The sequence below is a fragment of the Vulpes vulpes genome, chromosome 12 (assembly GCF_048418805.1).
Source record: "Vulpes vulpes isolate BD-2025 chromosome 12, VulVul3, whole genome shotgun sequence".
In the NCBI taxonomy this organism is placed as follows: Eukaryota; Metazoa; Chordata; class Mammalia; order Carnivora; family Canidae; genus Vulpes; species Vulpes vulpes.
In genome coordinates this window covers 146,939,122-146,962,063 of record NC_132791.1, presented here as the reverse complement: position 1 = coordinate 146,962,063, position 22,942 = coordinate 146,939,122, and the positions used below count along the sequence as shown (strand labels likewise).

General features: G+C 39.3%; 1 protein-coding gene across 1 annotated transcript in view; it reads left to right on the top strand.

Moving 5' to 3' along the window:
• CACHD1 (cache domain containing 1) overlaps positions 1-22,942 on the top strand; it is a 206,389-nt gene that overhangs the window by 152,979 nt on the left and 30,468 nt on the right. Inside the window, exons 7-13 of the mRNA XM_025983262.2 lie at positions 465-681; positions 6,718-6,867; positions 10,330-10,563; positions 14,453-14,602; positions 15,387-15,510; positions 16,316-16,433; positions 20,285-20,453. Of these exons, the coding sequence (XP_025839047.2) occupies positions 465-681; positions 6,718-6,867; positions 10,330-10,563; positions 14,453-14,602; positions 15,387-15,510; positions 16,316-16,433; positions 20,285-20,453 (1,162 nt within the window). The remainder of the gene's footprint in view (positions 1-464; positions 682-6,717; positions 6,868-10,329; positions 10,564-14,452; positions 14,603-15,386; positions 15,511-16,315; positions 16,434-20,284; positions 20,454-22,942) is intronic.

Sequence of the window (22,942 nt, the reverse complement as noted above, 5' to 3'; positions counted from 1 at the left end):
AGAGACAGGTGTGTTTACAGCTAATGATAATCTATTGCCTGTGGACATTTTCTGCTTCAACATTTTGACTTTTCTAACTCCTAAGGTTTTACTGACTAATCTAGTTGCTTAAAACACACACTTCATGCCTTTGCGCGCACCCCCACTTCCAGTTGGAAAACCAAGACGGTTAGTCCTAAGATTTCTCTCTGCATGAAATAGTCATTCTTCATGTTATAGATGAACACCATTATGCTGACTTCATCTGGGAACAAGAAACAAACTCTAGAGTCCCTCCCCCTCACCAATCCTTAACTAATCCTTTTCAAATTTGATAGATTTATGCCTCCAGGCATTTATTTTTAAACTCTCAGCAACTGTTCTATAGGCCATCTCAGTCCTTGGGCTCTTCCAGAATATTAAAACAAAAAAACGAAAAACCCTACATATGTTAACATAGCAAGGTTTCTTTTTCTCTCCTCCAGATCTCTGTGCTGACTGTGGCAGACACAGTCCGGACGTGCTCACTTGACCAGTGCTATAAGACGTTCCTGTCTCCAGCCACCAGCGAAACCAAGAGGAAAATGTCCACCTTCGTTAGCAGTGTCAAGTCTCTGGACAGTCCTACCCAGCACGCGGTTGGATTTCAAAAGGCATTTCAGCTGATTCGAAGCACAAACAATAACACAAAGTTCCAAGCAAGTAAGTGCACTCTCTCGGAAGACTTAAAACTAATAGATAAAGGACAGGAATAGGAATACATTGTAAATGGATCACACAACTACATCTAGGGGGATTTTTTTTTAAAAAATTGACCCCAGATAAAATTTTTATGTGTTGTCATAATAGTCATCTAGTCCTAGGACCTCACTGGATTTTCTCATCTTTTCCAATCAAAGGTACTTGGCCTGCATGATTTTTGCACTACCAGAGTCTCTTCTTCCTGCCCCTTAATAACGGACATAGCCCCATTTATTTCCCAGGGGAATATCCACATCCTTTTTAATGCTAATTGTTGGCCTTGCCTCCTCGTTACTTGAGAGTGGATGTGTGCTGGTGTGCATGTGTCCGTAAACAGGCTGTGGGATTCTTGCCTTGATCCTTCCTTCTTGTAACCAGCTGTCATTTAGATGAGCACGGCCCTTCAAATGTACAAAGGCACTCTAATTTAATTTTCATGTATTTAAGAAAATCTGGAATTAGGATGCATGCTAAACTGAAGGAAAAGATATTTGAAATAAGACATATGCTTTGAAACTACAGAAAGGAATCTATGTCATTTTCCCTTTTATATTTGAATATTTGTAGGATTTTTTTTAATGAATGTATCCTATTGAGGTAAACTTTAAGATTATATTTCTAAGCTCTTCAGTGTGTCTGCATTAAAACTAACACAACATCGATGAATGTAAAGCACAGTGACTGGCACATGATGAGGCCATGAAAGATGGAAGCTACTGGAATTGTTATAACTAATGATGGCAGATGGCGTATTTGTTTGTGTTTGAACACAACAAGTTACCACGAATTTAATAGCAGCTTAAAACAATGTACACTTATGACCATGCAGACGATTCCATGGGTAGGAGTCCAGGCATAGCTTTCCTGGGTTCTAGGTAAGGATTTGGGGTTGCACAGGCTGCAGTCTAGAGGCCACCCTGGTCTGTGATCTCCTCTGAGGTTTGGAGTCCTCTTCATTTCATGGCAACTGTAAAACTCGTATGCACTATTTCTTCAAAGCCAGCAGGAGAGCATCTCGTCTTTGAGGCCCTGACTTCAGGGAAGGCTTAGACCCTCTTTTGAAGGGCTCATTTGTTCTAATCAGACCCATCCCCTTTCAGATTAATCAAATTTCTCTCCCTTGTGATTAACTTATTAGAAATCTCATTGACCTCTGCAAAATCCTTCCATCTTTGCCATCTTTGTGGCATAATCACAGAAATGATATCTATCACCTTTGCCATATTCTATTGGTTAGAAGCAAGTCACAGGCCCCCTCAAGAGGAGAATCTTCTACAAGGGTGTGGGTCATTAGGGTCATCTTAGAATTTTGCCTACCAGCCTTGGCAAGAATCTGCTACCCAGTATTACAGGATGGCTGAGTGTCAAGTTGTCCACGATTCAGTAAAGCCAGTGGACAAGGTTGACTTGAGTATTCAAAGATTGGCTAGTTGATCATCACCATTTACTTGTCAACATTCCTCACCAGGAGTGATTCTACTTGATTCCTCAGTCATCGAATCATCTTTAAAGTCCAATTTTGATTATACTATTCAAATAATGGAGAGAAATGTTAGACTGATTGTGGCCTGCCAGTGATTGGGAGTCAGGGGAACCCAAAGTAAGTGAATAAAGATTCTTTGGGGGATCATGGTAAAGTTTTTTTTTTTTTAAGATTTTATTTATTTATTCATGAGCGACCAGAGAGAGAGAGAGAGGCAGAGACACAGGCAGAGGGAGAAGCAGGTTCCATGCAGAGAGCCCCACATGGGACTCGATCCCGGGATTCACACCCTGGGCTGAAGGTGGCGCTAAACCGCTGAGCCATCCGGGCTGCCCAGGATCGTGGTAAAGTAGAGGGCACATACTCCATGGAGAAGGCAACTGTTCTTCTGTGCAGCCATGTAGGAGGGCCTGCCCAGAGTTGCCAGATCTTCTATTTTAAGAGAAGCCAGAAATCTGGATTTTTATGTGAACCCCCTTGGTTTTCAAATGTTGACATTTGTTCCAGCTTAAAAACTGAAACCTCATTAAACCTCTTCTTACAAACTTTCCTGTGGTACACGTTAACAGGAGGCTTTGATGAGAGGCATTTCTCCTCTGGGTTTTTTTTGTTTTTCCTAATGTTGGCAAACAGAAACATGGCAGGAAGAGTGACCATCACAGACTTGGACAAATTTTGATGGCACTGTTTTTCAAATGCTCAGATGAATCCTTTTTAAGCCAAGTGAGATGTTCCTAAATTTTAGCTCATGGCCTTCACTTTATAGCTTCTTTACTGGCAGTTCAGAGAAAAACGCAAATTAGATTGTATAAGGAAACACATCAGAAATTAGCATTGTCCAGCTCATTAAGGAGAAAATTGAGGTGCTCTCAAGCAATTTAGCATAGTGGCTAAGTATGTGGGTTTTGGACTTTAACCAATTGTGGGTTCAAATTCTGACTCTGAAATTTTTCTGTACTTGTGAACTTGTGTGAACTATTTGATCTCTCCAGGCCTGATTTCCTTTTCTGCAAACTTAGGGTAATAATAAGATCCAGGATTCCATCATAAATATTAAATAAATATTACCTATGGTTATGATATTCAGTATCCTATAAGACTTCTAGCTCTGGCTAAACTGGAGCAGATACCTCAAACATCTGAGTTGACCTCAAGCCGAGATGGCTGATGACCACACTAGCCTTGGCTAGTGGTAAGGGATCTATGTGCTCATCTTAGGAACTTTTACACTCTACGTGATACTCTGTTCACTCCCTAGATAATTATTTAGCATCTGCCGTGTACCCAGTACTGTTTTAAAGCCCTGTGGTGGAGTTATTCTAATAAGTAAGACCTACCCTGTAGGATTGTCATAAGGATTAGTCTGTGTGTGAAAATGAAGTATCTGCCACACACTAATAGCCACATGAACAGAAGCTACATGTCCTAAATCATAGTGGCTTTGTACGAATTTACTTTGCACTAATATCTAAAAATCTTACGTAGTGCTGGCTCTTTTTCAGTCTTGTGGTAGATCTGTAATGGATACCATTGATATATTTGGGTTGCCTGTTCTGGGGGTGATTGGTTGGTAGATCATTTTATAGCAGAAGGAATAAGATAGGAGTGGGGATCTAGTGACATGGGCAAAGCCCAAATTTCAGTTGCTCTTTCCCCTTCAATATTGACCCCAGGCCATGCTAGTAGCTTAGACAGAGATTTGTCAAATGGTAGATACTTAATTTTCTTCCTTTTACATGTTATATCTTCACTATGCCCCAAGTCCCTGTAATTATTACTCATCCATGACATTACTAATCACAAGATTGAGTTCCTCTGAGTGACTAGAGAGGGAATATCCTAATAAGTAAAAAATAACAATAATAAACCACACTAAATCTGGCAGATGTGGTATTTAAAAAGGATAGGGCAAGGATAGAGTCGGGCTGAGCAGAGACCATGAGAAAGCTTACAGGTGTGTGCCTTATTGTTGAGACTGGGAAAAGAAAGGTGCTTGGTTGCTAAAGGAGGCTGCAGACTGCCAGTCTTCTGGCTTTCCAGATATGGGCCTGTGCCTTAAAGTTGTGCCAGCTTTCTGTGACAGCATATTTTATCTAGAGTCATAAAGCTAAGTTAGAAAACTCAGGGTTCTCTTTTAGGTCAATCTAACAGGTATCCAGGCATTTATGGCACACAGTACCTTTGCCATGGGATGACAGTTTGTTTCCTACTTCATATCAGCCTCGTGGTATATTTGTATTCCCCCCAACTAGGGAATCAAGTAGTGTTTTGTTTTATCCCCAGTCTGAAACTTAAGTGAGATGTTTGCAGTCCTAACAGAATAATTTACAGGACAGTATTTACATCATTGGGAAAATATTGACATCCAGCTTAAGATGGGTATTTCTAAGCTTATGGATTTTTTTTTTTTTTTGCATCGGCATTTACTTCTTAAGTTCTGATGAATAAATAGTGCAATTAAATTTGCAGGTAGTATTAGAGGATTATTCAAGCATCAAATGGCTTTATTTTTATTAACTTATTTGTATATTAAATCATCGTAGTGAATAAGAAGCAGTAACTTATGTCACATTTATTTTTGAATCAGTTTTATCACTCTGAGTTCAGTTGTCTCCAACATTGAAACAACATAAACTAACCATTCAATTTTGTATAATAAAGGATGTTTCAGGGCTAAAATGGAAACTGACAAACTGAAGGAAACTCAATCATTGTAGCCTCATCACTGTTAGGACAATGTTTTAAAAGAGTGAATAGCACTGGGTGTTATTCTATATGTTGGCAAATTGAACACCAATAAAAAATAAATTTATAAAAAAAATAAATAAAAGAGTGAATAATTGTACTGATTACCTGTTGCTGGGTAAGAAATTTCCCAGCACTCCATGGCTTAAAACATGAAACATTTACTGTCTCAGCATTTGTAGGTCAGGAATCTGGATACAGCATAGTTGCCTGCCTCTGGCTAAAGGTGTCTCATGAGGTTGCAGTGAGACAGTTTGCCAGAATTGATATCCTCTCAGAGTTCAGCTTGAGAAGGACCCGCTTCCAAGTTCACTCACTCGGTTGCCGGGGGAACTCCATTCTGAGGGCCTCAGTACCTGGCCTCTAACGAGGCTGACTCACACCAGACTATCTGGCTTCCCTCAGAGTGAGAGAGCATGTGCAGTGAAAGCCACTGGCTTTGTGTAACCTAATCTATTTCTTAACACCCCATTGCCTCTCCCGCATTCTATTCTCAAGAAGCAAGTCAGTAATTCCAGCCCACACTCAGAGGGAGACAGCTACACGAGGTTGTAGATATCAGGATGTGGGATCACTGGAGGAACCAGGTGGTTTGTTGCCTACCACAGTAACTATAAAACAACCTTGACTAAATGATAGCAATAGGATCTAAAGAAATAAGCATATAATATATGAATATTTATTTCTCAACAGAAAGGTAAACTTCCATGTAGGCTATCGTCATAAAAATACATAGTGAACCAAAGAATCTCATAAAGACAACGTAGAAGTCCAGCTCATTTACTTCCCTTCCTCCATTGCAGTAGTCATCCAGCCTCTGCTTACGTATCTCCGGTATTAGGAGATGCTACTTTTATTTTTTAGTAAATCCACTTAAAGGAAGTTCTTCACACTGAACTAAAATGACCTTCTCAATCATTCTACTCATGATCCCTGATTGGGGAATAGTTTAATCTTGAGTCATAGGTGCCACTTCAGACCAATGAGGGGGTGCATATTGAGGTTTCTTTCTTTTACTCTCTATTTGCCATCACCCTTAGATTCACTCCTCATTAAATTAACCAATTAGTCCTCACAGCAATACTATAAAGTAAGTACTATTGTCATCCCCATTTTGTAGACAACAAAATATAGGTGTAGAGAAGTTAAGAAATCTGCCTAAAATTACCCGGATACACTCATAAGTAGCAGAACTGGGATTTTGACACAGGCAACCTGGCTCCCATGTCCGTGTTGTTACTGCTCTTCTACACTGCTGAGTTTTAAAACACAACTGCTTCTGGAGCTACTTAGTGTAGAGACAAATAGCCTTTCATGTTTTAAGAGCCCATGGAAGAACCACCATTTTAAAGCCTAATCACCCCAAAAATGTTTGCTCCTGGTGGAAGCCCCTCAGTCAGTGAGGAAAGGATAGGATAAATCAGGTCCTGAATCTTCTCTTGCCAAAGGCAAGAGAGTGCTCCATCTGGGATGGCTAAATTACCACACCTGAGTGCCTAAAGGAAATCACCTTCTTTTATCTGGTAAATTTATTAGGAACATCTCTTTAGCTGACACTGGGTAAATGAGGCCTCGTTGCCCACAAAGGGCAGAATAGAAGAGAAGCAGAGGCAGGGAGATGAAAGCCCCAGCATCAAATGGGAAGGAGTCCGAACGCTGGGCCAGGCAGGTCCTCAAGGCGGGCAAGTCCAAAGGAAATGAAAAAGAAACAGAACTGCTGCCTTTAGCCGGAATCCAACCTAACGTTCAATTTGTATGTTTTTGTTTAGATACAGACATGGTCATAATTTACCTGTCAGCTGGCATTACATCAAAGGACTCCTCGGAAGAAGATAAAAAGGCAACTCTCCGTGTCATCAATGAAGAAAATAGCTTTCTAAACAACTCCGTAATGATTCTCACCTATGCCCTCATGAATGGTAGGTAGTGTTTCGAGATTTTTCTTTCAGATGAAAGTTCCCTCTAAGTGCATCCTGCTTTCAGAAAAAAAACAAAAAAGGACCCTAACAGTGTGTGCTTTGAAGAGTATAAGAAGAGAGGCCACCAAGCAGCTTCCTGCCCAAGCCTCTCTCTCCCTACCGTTTGTATTCAAGGCATATGTTAGGATGTCACTCTCTCTTCATCTCTCTCTCCAGCCAAATGCTCATTTCTAAACCTTCGCCAGTTATGTGTTCTTGCCGAGGATTCTGTACAGTTCTGTTTTTTTTTTTCCAATTCTCCTTCATATTCTTGGATTTTGATACTGCATGGAGGTTATTAACTGAGCTCATTGATTTAAGCTTCAGGAAGCCAAAGTACTGACCTAGATTCTTCTGTATAACCAAGCCAGCGAATATCACATTTCTCTGCAGAATCACCATGTAAAGCCTCTTCTACTCTCTCCACCTCAGCTTCCTTAACTGTAGGACGGAGATAAGAATTACCGAGGTGACAGGGCTGTTGCGAAGATTAGCCCTAATATACAGTAAACACCCAGGATGGCATGTGTCACTTTCTAGGTACTCATGAAAGTTGATTTTGTTGCATTAAATCAGTATGTGAAAGGGTTTAGTAAATTGGCAAATCTGAGGAAATACTCTGTTTTGTTTTTTTTCCTTCTGCTCTTCAGCATATCCTATAGTCTGACTGTGGCCCAGTTTTCTAGCTTTTCTGCTATATCCTGTCTCTTCACCTGTTAATTTATGTTGCTCTTCCTCCCGAGCTCTTCTTCAGGCCTCTTACCCGCAGTGTTCAGGATGACCATATTCTCTTGTTTTTAAGAGGCCATGTCTTGGTCCAGGAGCTCTTCTCATCTCTGACCTTTTATTTGTTGCATCCGCTTCCAGATTTCGGTGCAGAACCACGTGGCTGTAGATAGGGACCGATGGTTCTCATTTTAACATGCTAAGGATTACTTGGAGATTATTTTTTAAATGTAGACTCCTAGGCAGCACCCTTGGATTTTTATTCAGATCTGCCAAGGCAGAGTCCAAAAATCTGTGTTTGGGTTGGCATGATTCTTTTCCAGAGATTTTGTAAACTCTACATGGAAGAATTCAGGGTGTGAGTTCCAGTCTCTATCTATTAGTTGTGTGGCTTATGGCAAGTTATTTAATCTCTTCAGGCTTCAGTTATACCTGTAAAATGAAAACAATGAAAATGAAATGTGCATAGAATTGCTGTGATGATAAGTAAATAAAATACGGTGTGTCAAAGGTTCCTAACACAGTATTTGATCAATGGAGAGAATTAAAGTTAGTGTGATTTCCTGTCTCGGTACACCACAGAGGCAGAGGTGCTTCTCTCTCTCTCTCCCTCTGGCTCGGGGGCCAGTTCTCTCTTGAGTATTTCAGTATTCCTTGTCCACAAGCACACTGTGCTTGCTTCTATTAAGATGTCATCTGTAACATGGAATGATGTGCTCGCCCACTGTTCTCTCCTCTTCCTCCTCTTTCCACAAGAGTGTGAGCTTCAGACATAAACCACATCTTAGTTTTCTTTGTGTTCGGAGCATTGAGCACAGGGTGAGCACAGTTGAGGTAGGCAAGGATGGCCTGTTTTTGCTGGGGCACTTACCTCTCAGTATTATCTCTGAGTGCCATGTATTCTTTTTCCCTACGGTTTAGCTTCTTTGATTCAAGAGAGAAGAGACAGAGAAAGGGAAGGTTGTTCATCCATACCAGAGATGGTTACTAAACACTAGATTGTCAATTCCTCTTTCCTCTTTCTGGATCTCTACTTTCCAGTTGTCTCCTCAAATGTGTAGATTCTAATTCTGATAATAAATCCATTATACCAAAATTCTCATAGTGGCTCTGCTTCCCTTTCTGAAACCTGGCTGACAAGAGTAAGGGGATGTGTCAACCTTAGTGAACAATTCTCAGAGACAGCATTTGGAGAGGGAAACCTGGCAGTGAGGATGTTGTATCTAACTAGATTATAGAAAGAGGAATGAAGAGATAAGGGTGTTTAGAGGGAAGTAACCAGAGGTTTTTAAGACCGGAATTATCAGGGGCACAGCAGGTGCACAAGATACTCTAGCGGGAAGATTTAAGACCAGTGAAGAGATGGATGATCGTAAGGAAGCTTCTTTCCTTACTATCTGCCGAGGCAGACCTTCAAATCTAACAGAAAATAAGTGATCACTTCCTTTTATGTGTTCTTACACCTGTACTATTGCACTGAATTCATCTGCCTTGTCTTTCTCACAGAGTCACAAGGTTCTTGAGGACAGGGACTTTGTATAATATAGCTCCAAAACTTCAGCATACTATGTTACATGCTATAGACTCAACCGACTTTATTTTCTTCCCCTCTGTCTCCACTCAGTGTCCAGGAAAGGGAGCAATAATCTGATTCTGGCTTCTTAGCATCATTGCTCCAGCAAAATCCAAGTTATTTCAATTCAATATGTTAAGAAGGAAATTATATCCATTAGATATTTGCATGCCTTTAGAAATGGACTTTCAAGGCTAGAAGTATACATACTCCTTAGCTAGAAATGATAGTCACATAAAGTAGGTGAGCCATGAACTCTTCAATTTTGTTTTGTTAAAGACTAAAGAACATGAGGCATTTTAAAATTCATTGGTAGAATCTCAAAAGTGAATGAAATCATTTGAATTTGTTTACAATGGCACCCATATGGGATCAGTTACTAATCCTTTTGACTGTGTTCCAACAATAGCAAACCAAAATTTTTAAAAAGGTTTATTAAATTTATTTTTATGCTATAGATTACAGATGTTGTAGAACAGTACATCCCAGTATGCCTAAAGCTTTTACAAAGTTTTTAAAACCCTCTAAACGTAGAAAGTACACATTAAAGAAATCAAATCCAGGACTGTCCTAGCAGTATCAAGCATGAAAGCATTTGTAATTAAAATGAGCTTTAAGACACAGGGTTTGGAGGCATCACTAAGTGCAATACATAATTCTTCCTCTTAGTTCCGTGAGACTTTGGCAAGTATTTAATAGGCGAAGAGGTAAGAAATGAAAGGTAAATCTCTATCCTTTAAAACTCTTAACAAATTCATCTACTAATTTAAGTGCAGACTTGTTAATCACTACTTTTGCTTTCAAATATCAAATGGAGAAAAATTAAACTTGTAGAGGAGAACGTATCACTGCCAAATGGGGCTCCTTTATTTTTACTCATGTGGTTTTTAGCATTGCCTTTTGAAGACTCCCTTCACCCTTTTGACTGTTTGAGGAAAGACCATGCCTCATGCTTTGTTCCTCAGCAAGAATTGGTAACTGTGTCCTGGACCCAGGTCGACCTTGCAAGACTCCTCTAGCATCGCAGTCTTTCTCTGTGCCCTTATTAAATCTAAATGGCAAGATTATTGTATGAATATACACCATTTTGGTTTACACTGCCTACCTTTGGCTTTCCATTTCAGATGGGGTGACTGGTTTAAAAGAGCTAGCTTTTCTGAGAGATCTAGCTGAACAAAACTCAGGGAAGTACGGCGTGCTGGACCGGACAGCCTTGCCTGTGATTAAGGGGAGCATGATGGTGCTGAACCAGCTGAGTAACCTGGAAATCACAGTTGGCAGGTTCTATACCAACCTTCCCAACCGGATGATTGACGAAGCTGTCTTTAGCCTTCCCTTCTCTGATGAGATGGGAGATGGTGAGTCTGGGGAAAACCTCCTATTAAAGGAAGGGGAAAAGAAATGGACATGAGTCCACCAAGACAGTAACTTTTAAATGTGGCAGCACTTGCCTGTGAGCATTAGATGGTCTGGATTGGCAAGGGCGTGGTCATTCCTTTTCTCTGGCATAGCCCTCTGCCATCAGTCTGGTAGCACTATATTTTAAAGCAGAAATCCCCAGCCCTATTTTTCCACATTGCCCTAGCCTCAGTCGACATGATGGGTCTGTGTTTTGGGGAGGCTTACCGAGGATCCCCGCCAATATCCAAAAGTTGGTGAACTGGAATAAAACAGTAACTTTGCATAGCAGATGGTAAATCTCAGAAATGGGTTAGGATTCAGCCTGAAAGGTAAAGCAACATGGTGTGGTCAGACAAGTACAGGTTTGGCATAGGATTGCAAACCTCACTCTACTCCTTAAGTTGTGGTCCTTGGTAATTTATTTAATCTCAGTAATTCCCATTTGGTTAAAATGTAATAATGTCTTTCATAGACTATATCTTCCAGGTTTTTAGGATTAGAAAATTTATTGGTGCCTAGCATACTTCTCAACAATAATCGCTGCTCGTATTGATTTATTATTTTTACTTTGTATTGTGACTGTCACTGTCATTATTATGCTAATGTCACAAGTTATTCATGACATGATGTTGGGTAGTGTTTAACCTTCACACGATTAACTTTCTTGATCCGTCAGATGGCAAAAATAATTCCATCAAGGCAGTTGTGAAGATTACATGCACTAATTTGTGTGAAGCACCTAGAATAATGGCTGGCCAACAATGTATGCTCAGTAAAAGTACAGCCTTTTTCATTCCCTCCTCATATTCTTGTTTATCCTTTGCCTGACATGCTTCCCTTTCTTCTCTGACAGAGAGAATGGAAAAGGAAGCTAATTACTAGCTAGACAGATACCACCAGACAGAGATCCTATTTTTATGTGCCAGTAACTAGGAACTCTCACAAATACAGATATCCAGAGAAAACTCTTGTATAAAAAGTAACAGGCCTAAGGAATATGTTTTCCAGCAATTAGGTAAACATGTTTTTTCTGTAAGGAAGAAATATGGTAGCTTCTGCTACATGTCAGGTTTTTTTTTTGTTTTTTTTTTTTTTTTATCCTTCCTATTTCTGGCAGAGCCCACAGATGTGTATAGTATGGAAACTCCCACTTTTAGATAAGGTCATTTCCCTTTATAGGGAAATGTCAAGCTTTAAATGCAAAAGATGCTTTATGCATCTAACCTCCAGTGTTGAGTGCCAGCCAAGCCTTGTGTCAGGCAATGATGAGTAGGGCACACATCCCACCTTCAATAAGCATGTAAGTCTGATAAGAGAAAGATAGATCAATGAATCATGTTAATATTGTGTCAAAGGAACAAAGGCGGATGTGGAAACCGAGTCCTGTACAGGCACGGAGATTTATGCAGTCAAACCCGTTACCATTAGTGATATCAGGGAGAGTAGGAAACTTTCCAGCATTCACCTCTATGACCCAGAGAGTTACCCAAAGGCTTTCAATCAAATTGTGAGCGAATCTTCGGTTCCTTTTTGGCTGTTGTTTTCCAAAGTGTAGTCCTCAAGGCCTGTTTTCTGAATCCTCTGCAGTGACTGGTTTACTGGACTGTCCCACTGCCCGACTGGAGTATGCCTTCTGAGTTTGTGTGTTCAGTCCCCAGGATGAGTGGGTGACATCTCCTCTAACTCCTAACAGGGGGATGCCGAGCCTAGGGAGTCCCATATTTACATGGGCTCTCATTCAAAACCCCCACAGTATAAAATATTGGTTACTGGATGTACATCTTTTAACAAGTAAATCTGTGTACTTAAGGAAATCCCTAAATGCCCTCTCTACTTTAACCTAAAGTGTAGCAAGAGCTTAGCATACCTTATTTGCCACAGCAAGATGAAGAGTCCTCTGTCCAATAATTGAACAGTGAGATTGTGTTTCTTTTTTCAGGCTTGTTCTCAACATAGCCAAAGAAATCTGAAGTGAGCATGTGGTCACAGAGTATTTCTGTTGTACTTTACCGTTCTATGAGAACAGCTTGAATGTTAGACACAAGCCCAGGGGAGCGTGGTATGCAGGTTATGACCTCTGTCTCTGTGCTGGCCCTCAAGCGCTGCTCCCATCATTTATAACCCACTTGTCCAGGGATACCTGAGCAAAAACATCCTTAAAATACATTTCTAAAATCTTCTGTGGACTGCTTAAAGATGCCTCTGAAATTATAATAGTGCACAACTTTTCTTTTTTCCTGTTTTATTGATTTATAATGGGCATAAAACATTACATCCATTTTAGGTATACAGCATGATGACTTGATGTATGTATATATTGTGAGATGATCACTACAGAAAGCTTAGTTCACATTCGTCATCTTACAGAGTTAAAAATGTTTCTTGTAAATGAGAACTTTTAAGAACTATTAGCAACTTTCAGATATACAATACAGTATTGTTGATTATAGTCACCATGCTGTATATTACATCCCTAGAACTTACATATCTTCTGAGCATAACTTCTCACCAAGTTTTCAGTATTATATATACTTCCTCCTACCAGGTAATACATTTAATTGGCCTTTGCAACCATGGCAAGTTCAGTAATACTTTGAATGGATCTCATATGGGTTTCTGTGTGTGGAAGTCCATTCTTCGTAGCACTTTTCAAGTATCCAAATCCCTTTCCTGGGTGTTTACGGAAGAATGGCTTTCTGATAGGCTGCTAAGTAAGGCATGAACCTGCCATTAAGCACAGGAAAATATACGTGGAAGATGGAGAGAAACCATCCATTTTTTTGTTTCGAGTTTTATTTAGAACCATAGGATTGTGGAACCACTAGGGGTGCCAGAGATCATTTTGTCTCTGACACATGAAGAGACTCCTTCTGAAAGGTTGGCACCACTTAACTCAGTAGGAGAGCCCAGCTATCCTGATGCTCAGGGCCACACACTGACTCCACTAGTCACACACTCCTCTCTTGTGCGTTTTCCTTTGCTTTTCCCTTTCCTGATTATTGTACTGTTTTTTGTATGGCCTATGAGCTGAAAATGCCATTTATATTTTTAAAGCTTTTTTTTTTCTTTTTTAAAGAAATAGAGTATATGCAACAGAAATTGTATGGCCCACAAAGCCTAAAATATTTATTTACTGTCTAGCCCTTTATGTAAAAGTCAAGGAACTCCCAACCCAAATGACTACAAATACATTCCTTTGGAAACTTAGTGTCTCCTTTAGCTGCTCAGAGTTCTAGTTGATCAGATCTTAGTAGAAGAAACCTTCTAGGTTTTTTTCACCTTTGTTGTCTTTTGATAGGTTATGTTAGTGAAATAATCTCTTTCCGTCTAACACCCTTAAAATCAGGAAAGTAGTTATCATGATGTCATTTAAACGGATGTGGAAACCAGGGCTCAGAGCAGCTATTTCCATATCTTGTGTACAATGCGTAAGGGGCACAGCTAGGCTAGAACCCCAATTTTTCAGGGTCCTTGTCCAGAGGTCTTTCACATTCAGTTGTTTCTTCCCCACTTGAGGAAACAGAATCATAGAAGTGCTGCTTATGTTTTGCACTGATCTATGATGTCCTGTCCTTTTAGGTCAAGAAATAGTGGAAAATGTATGAATTGCCTCTAAAGTGACTGAGGTATCTGACCCCACAAAAGACACTTTCCCCTGCAGTCTTGTTCACTTATGCAGACTGTCTGCAGAGGCCATGGTTAGTTACTGGATCCCACAGGTCACCTCTTCAAGCAGAATTGAGGTGGCAAGACCTAGTCTTCATGATTCATTAGAGCACAGCTCCAGTCTTTTTTGTCTGTTGCCTTTTTTGCTATCCTTTGGATTTTTTTGTTTTTAACCCGTAGGTTTGATAATGACTGTAAGTAAACCCTGTTATTTTGGAAACCTACTTCTGGGAATTGTAGGTGTAGACGTGAACTTGGCTTACATCCTTGAAGACGTGACGTATTACCAAGATTCTTTGGCCTCCTATACTTTTCTCATAGATGACAAAGGTAATCTGTTAAAAATTTATAATGGGAAAGAATAATTTCTTTTTGAACCTGAGGAAAATAATCTGTAGATATTCTGATACTAACAAAGTAAGAAAATTATAGTATTTACAGAAAAATAGTGCAAGTAGGACTGCTCATTTGTGGTGGAAACCATAAAAATGGCAGAATGTATCTAAAAATTATGCATTTGCTTCTAGGGGCACCTGGGTGGTTCAGTTGGTTAAGCATCTGATTCTTGGTTTTGGCTCAGGTCATGATCTTCGGGCAATGAGATTGAGCTCCATGCTGGCATGGAGCATGCTTAAGATTCTCTCTTAAGAAACAAAAATGCATTTGTTTCTATGTTGTCCTAAGGAGTAGGTAACAGTTACTTAAACATCAGGAAATTAGACTTGAGGATTAAATGACATGTAGAATGTGATTCTTTGGATTTTATTTTTCTATATCATGATCTTTAAATTCACTAACATTAAGGTTTATGTGATAGATTAGAACCTTTTTATAAAACAAAAACCCAAAGACCAATACCTCTAAGATATTCTTGATTAGACAGTTATTCTATAATTTAAGGCATCTTTCTGCACTTCAAGAATTTTATGCAAGAACATATAAACAAGTTCAGTTTTTCTTGAACTGGTGAGTTACATACTGAGATGTTACATGTTGGGCATTCATCCCAGAATATCCCACATTTCAAATGTATGATATGATAGGCACTTCTATTAGAATCTATAGCTCCTACAGCATGTTTCCCACGGCATATATTTTTGTTTTCTTATTTCAGGGTATACACTTATGCATCCATCTCTTACCAGGCCATATTTACTATCAGAACCCCCACTTCATACTGACATCATTCATTATGAAAATATCCCAAAATTTGAGTTGGTTCGGCAAAATATCCTAAGGTAAGGTGAAAGTTGTAGTATTTGGCTTTTTTCTTTTTCTGAAACAATAGACATTTTGAGGTCAAATATGAGTGTTATAGGATTATAAAACAAACAAGTATATAAATTGATGTTATTAAAAGTATACTCAGTAAATTTTTCATAAGAAGAGTAGCTAAAATTTTATTTACTTTGTATAACAACAGGTAAGGTCTCTTAAAACTGTTACTTAGAGAAAATGTCTTGTAAATCAAATTCTACGTCCACATTGCCATGAATTGTAAAATCAGATATATGTTAACTCATTTAAGAAAAACTCCAGTTGTACTAAATTGAAAAATGTTGGCAAAATAAAAAGTTATGTTGAGGACCAGCTTTCCAGCATGCCAAAAAATAGCTTGGCAAAATAGTGTCCATTCCAAGTTGACAGCACGATCATATACAACGTTTTCTTTTGAAATAAAAAACAGATTGGATTTTTTCCAACCATGATACATTATTTTGGCAGATGGTAACCTATAGAGGAATGGGTCTTTGTGCTCATTGGTTGTAAATTAATGACAGTGATTTGAGACAAGTTTGTCTCTGGAAAAAATTAGAGTTGGGGGGCGGTATGCAGGAGTAGAAAGTAAAAAATATTTTAGTGTTGAGCTGACATCATGCTTTTACAAAATTGAAAATTTCACATTATCTCTTTCAAAAGTGATGAGCTTCATTGCTTTTCAAAATCAGGAGGTGGTCATTGACTCACAGCTTCTTCCCTGCCTTTAATTAAGTGCTTAATTTTATCTTTTGCCTGAAGTATTTCATTCTATTGCCAACACAGCCTCCCTCTGGGCAGTCAGATAATCGCAGTCCCTGTGAACTCATCCCTGTCCTGGCACATTAACAAGCTGAGAGCAACTGGAAAGGAGGCCTACAATGTTAGCTATGCCTGGAAGATGGTGAGTTGCATGGCACTTTGCCTGAGGAGTTGGGGGATGCACTGCTACTTCATGCATGAATTCTGGGGAACTTAGGTCTGATACTGTTGCTGATCAATAGTAAGGTGATTGGAAAAAGAAGAGACTTCACAGATGTCCTATTTTTTTTTCCTTTATTGTTTATAAAACCAATCACTGTTCATGTGGAATAAGTTAACCTGTATAAAAGGATACAAAGTAAAAAGTAAACTTTGCCCTTCTCACTTGCCTCTCCTTGGCCTGCCATTCCCCAGAAACCACCACTTGGGTCAGTTTCAGAAAATGTTTTTGTTCATACACAGGCGTCTGTATCTGGGCATCTGCATGCACATTTAATGGCCGTGTTGCATTGCACTGTGTTGACGGGCCAAATGTCTCTAAACACAGCCCTCCTATCATTATATATTTAGATTATATCCAGTGAGGTGTTTTTTGTTGTTGTTGTTGGCTTTTTATCATTTTAAACTTGGATTGTGGAAGTTAGAGGTTGAAAAGGAAATACAAAAGCATGAATGCCCTCTACTGACATTCTCTAAGGCACAGAAACTTTCAGATTAGAATATGGATCATTCATACTCACCACCCAGAGATGGACAGTTAGGTGATCGCCTGCGGTTGCCACTTCCTTAAGCATCCTTTGACTAGCCTCATTCAGGTAGCAGGCATCACAGAGTCAGTTTCGAGCACACACTATCCACGTTATTCATGTTGCTGCCCTTTACTCCCTCCCCTCAGGACATTTCTGCTATCCTGGGTGCCCTTGATGCTGTAAGTGGTCAAAAACAGAGTGGAATTTCGTTTCTTATCAACTTTTAATCACTAAATTTAAAATGCAGTCATATTAGACATTCCCTTACTTTTGCCCATATCTGGTGTTTAAGCCATTAACTCCAAACAGCTCTACATATTCATCGCTTTAAGGATGACTTACTGAACAGCTACTGTGGGCTAAGAAAGATAAAGAAGAATGATACGTTCTCTGCCCTCTTAGAGCATCTAGCCCAGAAGTGGAGGCAGACCAGCAACTCCATCCAGTGTCTATGTCTGGCATGGGAATGATAGGGATTGGAAGTAGCCAACATGCTTTTCGGCAGGAGCCTCCTCCAATGTTCTTGTTCCGTTCTATTTTCTTCTTCTCGTTCTGTTCTTAAAGCATCATTATGGCAACATTGATTTCTACAACGGAAACAAAAGCAAACAAAATAATAAAATCATTTGAGAAATTCACAATTTACAAGCCTAATTCTACTGATGTTTTATTGTGATGATACAGATCTGAGGATGGTCAAAATCTATTTGGAAACTCTCTTAGCTCATTTTCATGATTTTTTTTGAGAATTATTGCACCATCTGCTCTTATTTTCATATGGCCTTTACATAAGGATGAATTGTTTTATTTTCACCTCAGAAAGGGTAAACCACACACCAGGATTGAAAAATACTTTTATATTTGAGATTGTTTACTTTTAGTATATCCTGACTGAAAGCTACTCATCTGCGTACCAGGAAAATATCTACCTTGACATTTGTTGGCATTAAAGGAGAAAGAAAGATGGGGTGCCTGGCTGGCTTAGTTGATGGAGTGTACAACTCTTAATATCAGGATTGTGAGTTCTAGCCCCATGTGTGGAGATGACTTAAAAATAAAGTCTTTAAGCAAATAAAATTTAAAAATAAAAGAGAAAGAAGGAGATGTAAGCATTCTTAAGACCTTTTTGCACTGTGAATAAACTCAATATTAACATTTTGGAAAGAAGTATTCTTAAGATTTTCTTCAGTGATATCAATAAATTCTGGCCACTCTGTGTAGCCAAATGGATATAATCATGTAATCGCTTCAGGTAGAAGTGTTAGCTTTCTCAGAGTTCCAAAATTGTCAAGAACATCACTATTAAGTGAAAAATTATAGAAATAATAAATAATAAGATAGAAGTTAAAGAGCCTTCCTTGCCTGGGAACCCAGCAATATAAACAAATAATATTAAGTTCTTTTTTGTTACTTGGGGGGGGGGGGGGGGACTATTCCTCTTGTTTTCAGGAATAAAATGGATTCTTCTGCTAAATGTAATTCAAATACATTCAGTCTACGTTGAAAATGATTATTTAAACTGCTTAGCATCCGTAGATATAGCAGATACTGATAGATTATGTCACTGAATTAATTTAAATAGAATGTGAGAGATTATGTTAGGAGTGTTAAGAGATTACTACTCTGTCACTGTGCAGCCCAAGTCCATCTTTGAGCATTTGAGGAGGCTGCATGCTGAGACAGAAAAAAGGATTGACTTCAGAAGGTATTACAGTGTTCCTGTGTGACACAGGCATGGCTCACTTCAAAATATGAATCCCATGGGCAATCAGTGGGGGAAAAAACCCCAAACACTCCCCAATCATGGAGAGCCCTTCTAGAAATATTCTGGTTCCTTAATGCAATGACTCTTTTTTCAGCTAAGAACATGATAGAAGCACCTGTATTGAAATCCATTTTCCTTTCCAGCTAGGAACTATTTCCTAAAGTGTTGCTTTTAGATGCTTAGGGTAACTTTTAATTTTTCTCTTGCAGAATAGACCTTATTCTACAATTATTTTTTCTGGTCATTCTGGTGAAGTTTTTGTCTTTTGGTTCCTTGGAACATAGAATGAAGGAAACAAAGGGTGACTGTGTGAGATAGGGAGAGAGGATATGGGACACTATCATTTTATAATGGAGGAGGAGGCAGATGGGGGGAAGAGAATTAAATTTGCTAATCTAACTGAATATCCTTGGCAGCAGTACTTGAAAGCAATCCCAGGGAGATGCAAATTTCTCTTGTGTTCAAAAAGATTGTGCAACCATCTTCATAAACCCTAAATTACACTTAACTCTAACCTGCCTACTTAAAAATTTCTCCTTGATCATGAAGTAAATCCTTTGGGCTGCTTTAGTTCTCACTGTCCTTTATTTTTAACTTAGCTGGTTATCACACTTTCCATTTATTGACCAACCATCTTTTAAATAGATTCCGCCCACCTCCTTATATAATGGACTTACAGAAGTTTGGCTGTCTTGTATTTTAAGTTAAGGAGCTAGAATTAAGTAGACTGCCTTTTTTTTTTTTTTTTTTTTTTAATTCTTTGGTGGCCATTCTTCTCACTAACTTTATTTAAGCTTCTATTTCAAAGAGCAAAATGAATTTGGAAGTATTCCTATTTGTACATATGAGCTTAATAAATTAGGCTAAGCTACAACATACTTGCCTACTCTGGTCTGAAATGACAAGTCAGGCAGGCTTTGTGAGGGAGCCATGGGATTTGTACTTTTCATGAGTCTGAGATCCTGCTCATCTCTAACCAGCCAAAGAGAAAGCATTAGTCAGGAATACATGAATAAAACAGATTTTATATGAGCTGCATATGTAGATTCATAATTGGCTTTTGAGATAGTTCTCAGAATACTCATTGCCAAACCAACTCTATATTTTAAAATGCATTTCAAACCCAAACAGAACTAAGTGCTGTATTCATATGCCATATTCCAGCTTGGATTTATTAGCCTAAAGAAGCAAAAGAGGCATAGGGTGGCTGTTCCAAAGGGACTACTTTCTAATCCCTTTATTAGTTCCATAATTTTCTGTTACATACATTAATTTCCCTCAATCAGAAAGGAGAATAGAAAATGTCATCTTTTGCCAGAGATAGGTTCTCTCACCCCATCCTCATGGCTTTCATTCACTCATCAGATATTTTTCAGTGGGTGTTAGAGACAGAGATAGCAGAAAATAATGTAGGCGAAGTCACTATCCCTAGAAACCTTTATTTTCTGTGTTAGAAATTTTTTACTGATTTTTTTCCAGGTACAGGACACTTCCTTTATTCTCTGTATTGTGGTGATACAACCGGAAATACCTGTCAAACAACTGAAGAACCTCAACACTGTCCCCAGCAGCAAGCTGCTGTACCACCGGCTGGACCTCCTGGGCCAGCCTAGTGCTTGTCTTCACTTCAAACAGCTGGCCACTCTAGGTAAAGCCCTTGCACTTTTCAGCTTCCTTTGTGGGCTTACTCATAGCAACTCACTGTGAATATCAGTTTTGAATTAAATGATAAAACCAGACCCCTCCCTCTGCCCCAAAAAAACATATTGAATGTCAGCAGTGCCAGTTTGGGCATACAGATGTGAGCACAGTTTGAGGCCTTGCCTTGGATCCTGCGTTCCAGCCGAAAATGAGATCAGGATTTGTGTGTGGATTTATTAAGGTTGGGCTCTAAGAAGAAACTAGGGAAGAAATGAGGGAAACAATATAGCAAAGGGGAGGAGAAAGCAAGCAAGAGTCTGATTTTAGGTGAAGTTCCAGCCTCAGCCGAATCCTGTCAAGGTAGGGCTTTGGAGTATAAATTACACCACAGAGTCTGCTCAGTCTCAAGAAAGGGAGCTGGACTTTCATGTTCCTTTGTATCTTTCAGCTTTCTGCTAATGCTAGGCAAAGAGGTTTTAGTAGCCCCAAGACAATCCATCAGAGTCACCGGTATGACCCATTAGAAGCAAGCACAGAAATACGGAGATAAGGGGCTCCAGGGTAAAAGGTGGAAAAATAGTAAAGGAGATCCAAGGGTAGCATGCCCATATGGCGTATCTGTGTCTACCACAGGCCCCTGTCTTCAAAAAGAGCTTAGGAAATAGGCAAATAATTCAAAGGCAGGAAAAGGGAATTTACATTTGTAGGTCACTCATATTTTGCATTCATCATTTGACTTGACCTATTCGAGATGGAGGACAGTTAGATTTACCAGAAACACCAATTTCCCCCGAGGCAACCCGGAAAGTAGCAAGGCTGAAATGTGACTCGTGCACCTCTTTTATTGCATGCCACCATGTGCCAGGCACATGCTAGTCACTTCTGTAATACTGCTAGGACTGTAAAACAGGCACTCTTTTTCACTGAGACCAAGACTTGTTAGAGAATGGGCAAACCGAGTAGAGGGGAGCACAAGCGGGAAGAGGATCAAGATGGAAGTCACCAGTGTCTAGATTCCACATGAGAGTACTTGTGTCCAGATTCCATCTTTTAAGTTCCATCCTATAGCATTTCTGTCTGGTTATGAGATCAGAAGAGCAGACCAGACTGAATAGTCTCCTTTATGGCACGTTCCAATAGTGTAGACAACTTGAGGAAAGCCAGAGATGTCAGTCAAAAATGGTTGGCTTTTACAGTTGATTGTTTTAAGTTTTGAGGTTCCGTCTTTTTCTTTTATACAAAAGCACATGTATGCCCTTTAATTCACATTTTTAAGAAATGATCACTGGATAGCCAAGATATGCACAATTTTCTTACATGCTGTGGGACAGGCTCAACACAAGTGCTGATTAAGATAGGTCATTGTTTTGAAATTTGAGACTGTGAAGTGCGGTAATATTGCTGAATGAGAGAAAAGCTGAAGCTTAGATTTTTTCAATTTCCTTTGCACAATCCCTTCTAGCTACACTGTTTCAGTAACGGTAGCCTCTAGACACATGGCTGTCGAGCACTTGAACTATGCTAGTTCAAGTTGAGACTTACTATTAATGTAAAATACTTAATTTTTTATATTGGCAACTTGTTAAAGTAATGTTTTGGATATATTGAATTTCAAAAAATATACCAGGAAAATTAGTTTAACCTGTTTTTATTGAATGTGGCTCTTGGAAGATTTTTATATGACACTTATTGCATCGTATTCCAGTTGGACAATACTGCCTCATAGAGATACTCACAGAATGTAGAATTAAGTCCACTTTACATAGGACTAATGGACTAATTCTAGATCACACAGACCAACCATAGGCCATTATTTGGCTTTCCCTGAGCCATCTTTCCACTGTACCACCCAACTTCACCTTGGAAGTAGAACCTTCTCAGAACAACATGTTGAAGTCCTAAAGAGCAGTTTAGTAATCATTGGTAATGAAAATGAAGCAAGATACTTCAATTGTAATGAAAAAGGAATGAAAAAGAAGAGAGATAATGGCAAATAAGTGACTTCCATTCAAGTTCATTGATGGGATTTTGAGGTAACGTGTTAAATCCATGTCGGAACCCCCATCAAGAGTGCTGGAGGAGGGATATAGTCTTTCTTGGTACACAGAGAAATTTAATTGTGCATCATCCAGTGCAGTTCAGTATTCTTATATGTAGTAATTTAATGTGTCTACCCTCTAGATACAAAGACCTGTGTCTTGGTTGTTTTCTCTTAGTCCAAATCCTTGCAGCAGCCTCTCCTCAAATGCCCAGTCTCTGTCGCTACAAGAAAAGCCCACTCCTAAAGTGTCTCTCCACTTAACCTCTGGGCCTGTTCCTTTGTCCCTGAAGGATTATGGGTTGCCTTTTGACATTTTTAATATTATTGGATTATTCTTATTTTGTTGTTTTCCTCTTTTTAAACATTTCTAGTCTCTCCAACCAGTTCTGGGCTCTTTGAGAGGGACAGTCTACCCTCTGGTGCATCTGTGCCCAGAAGGCCCCAGGAGCCTATGC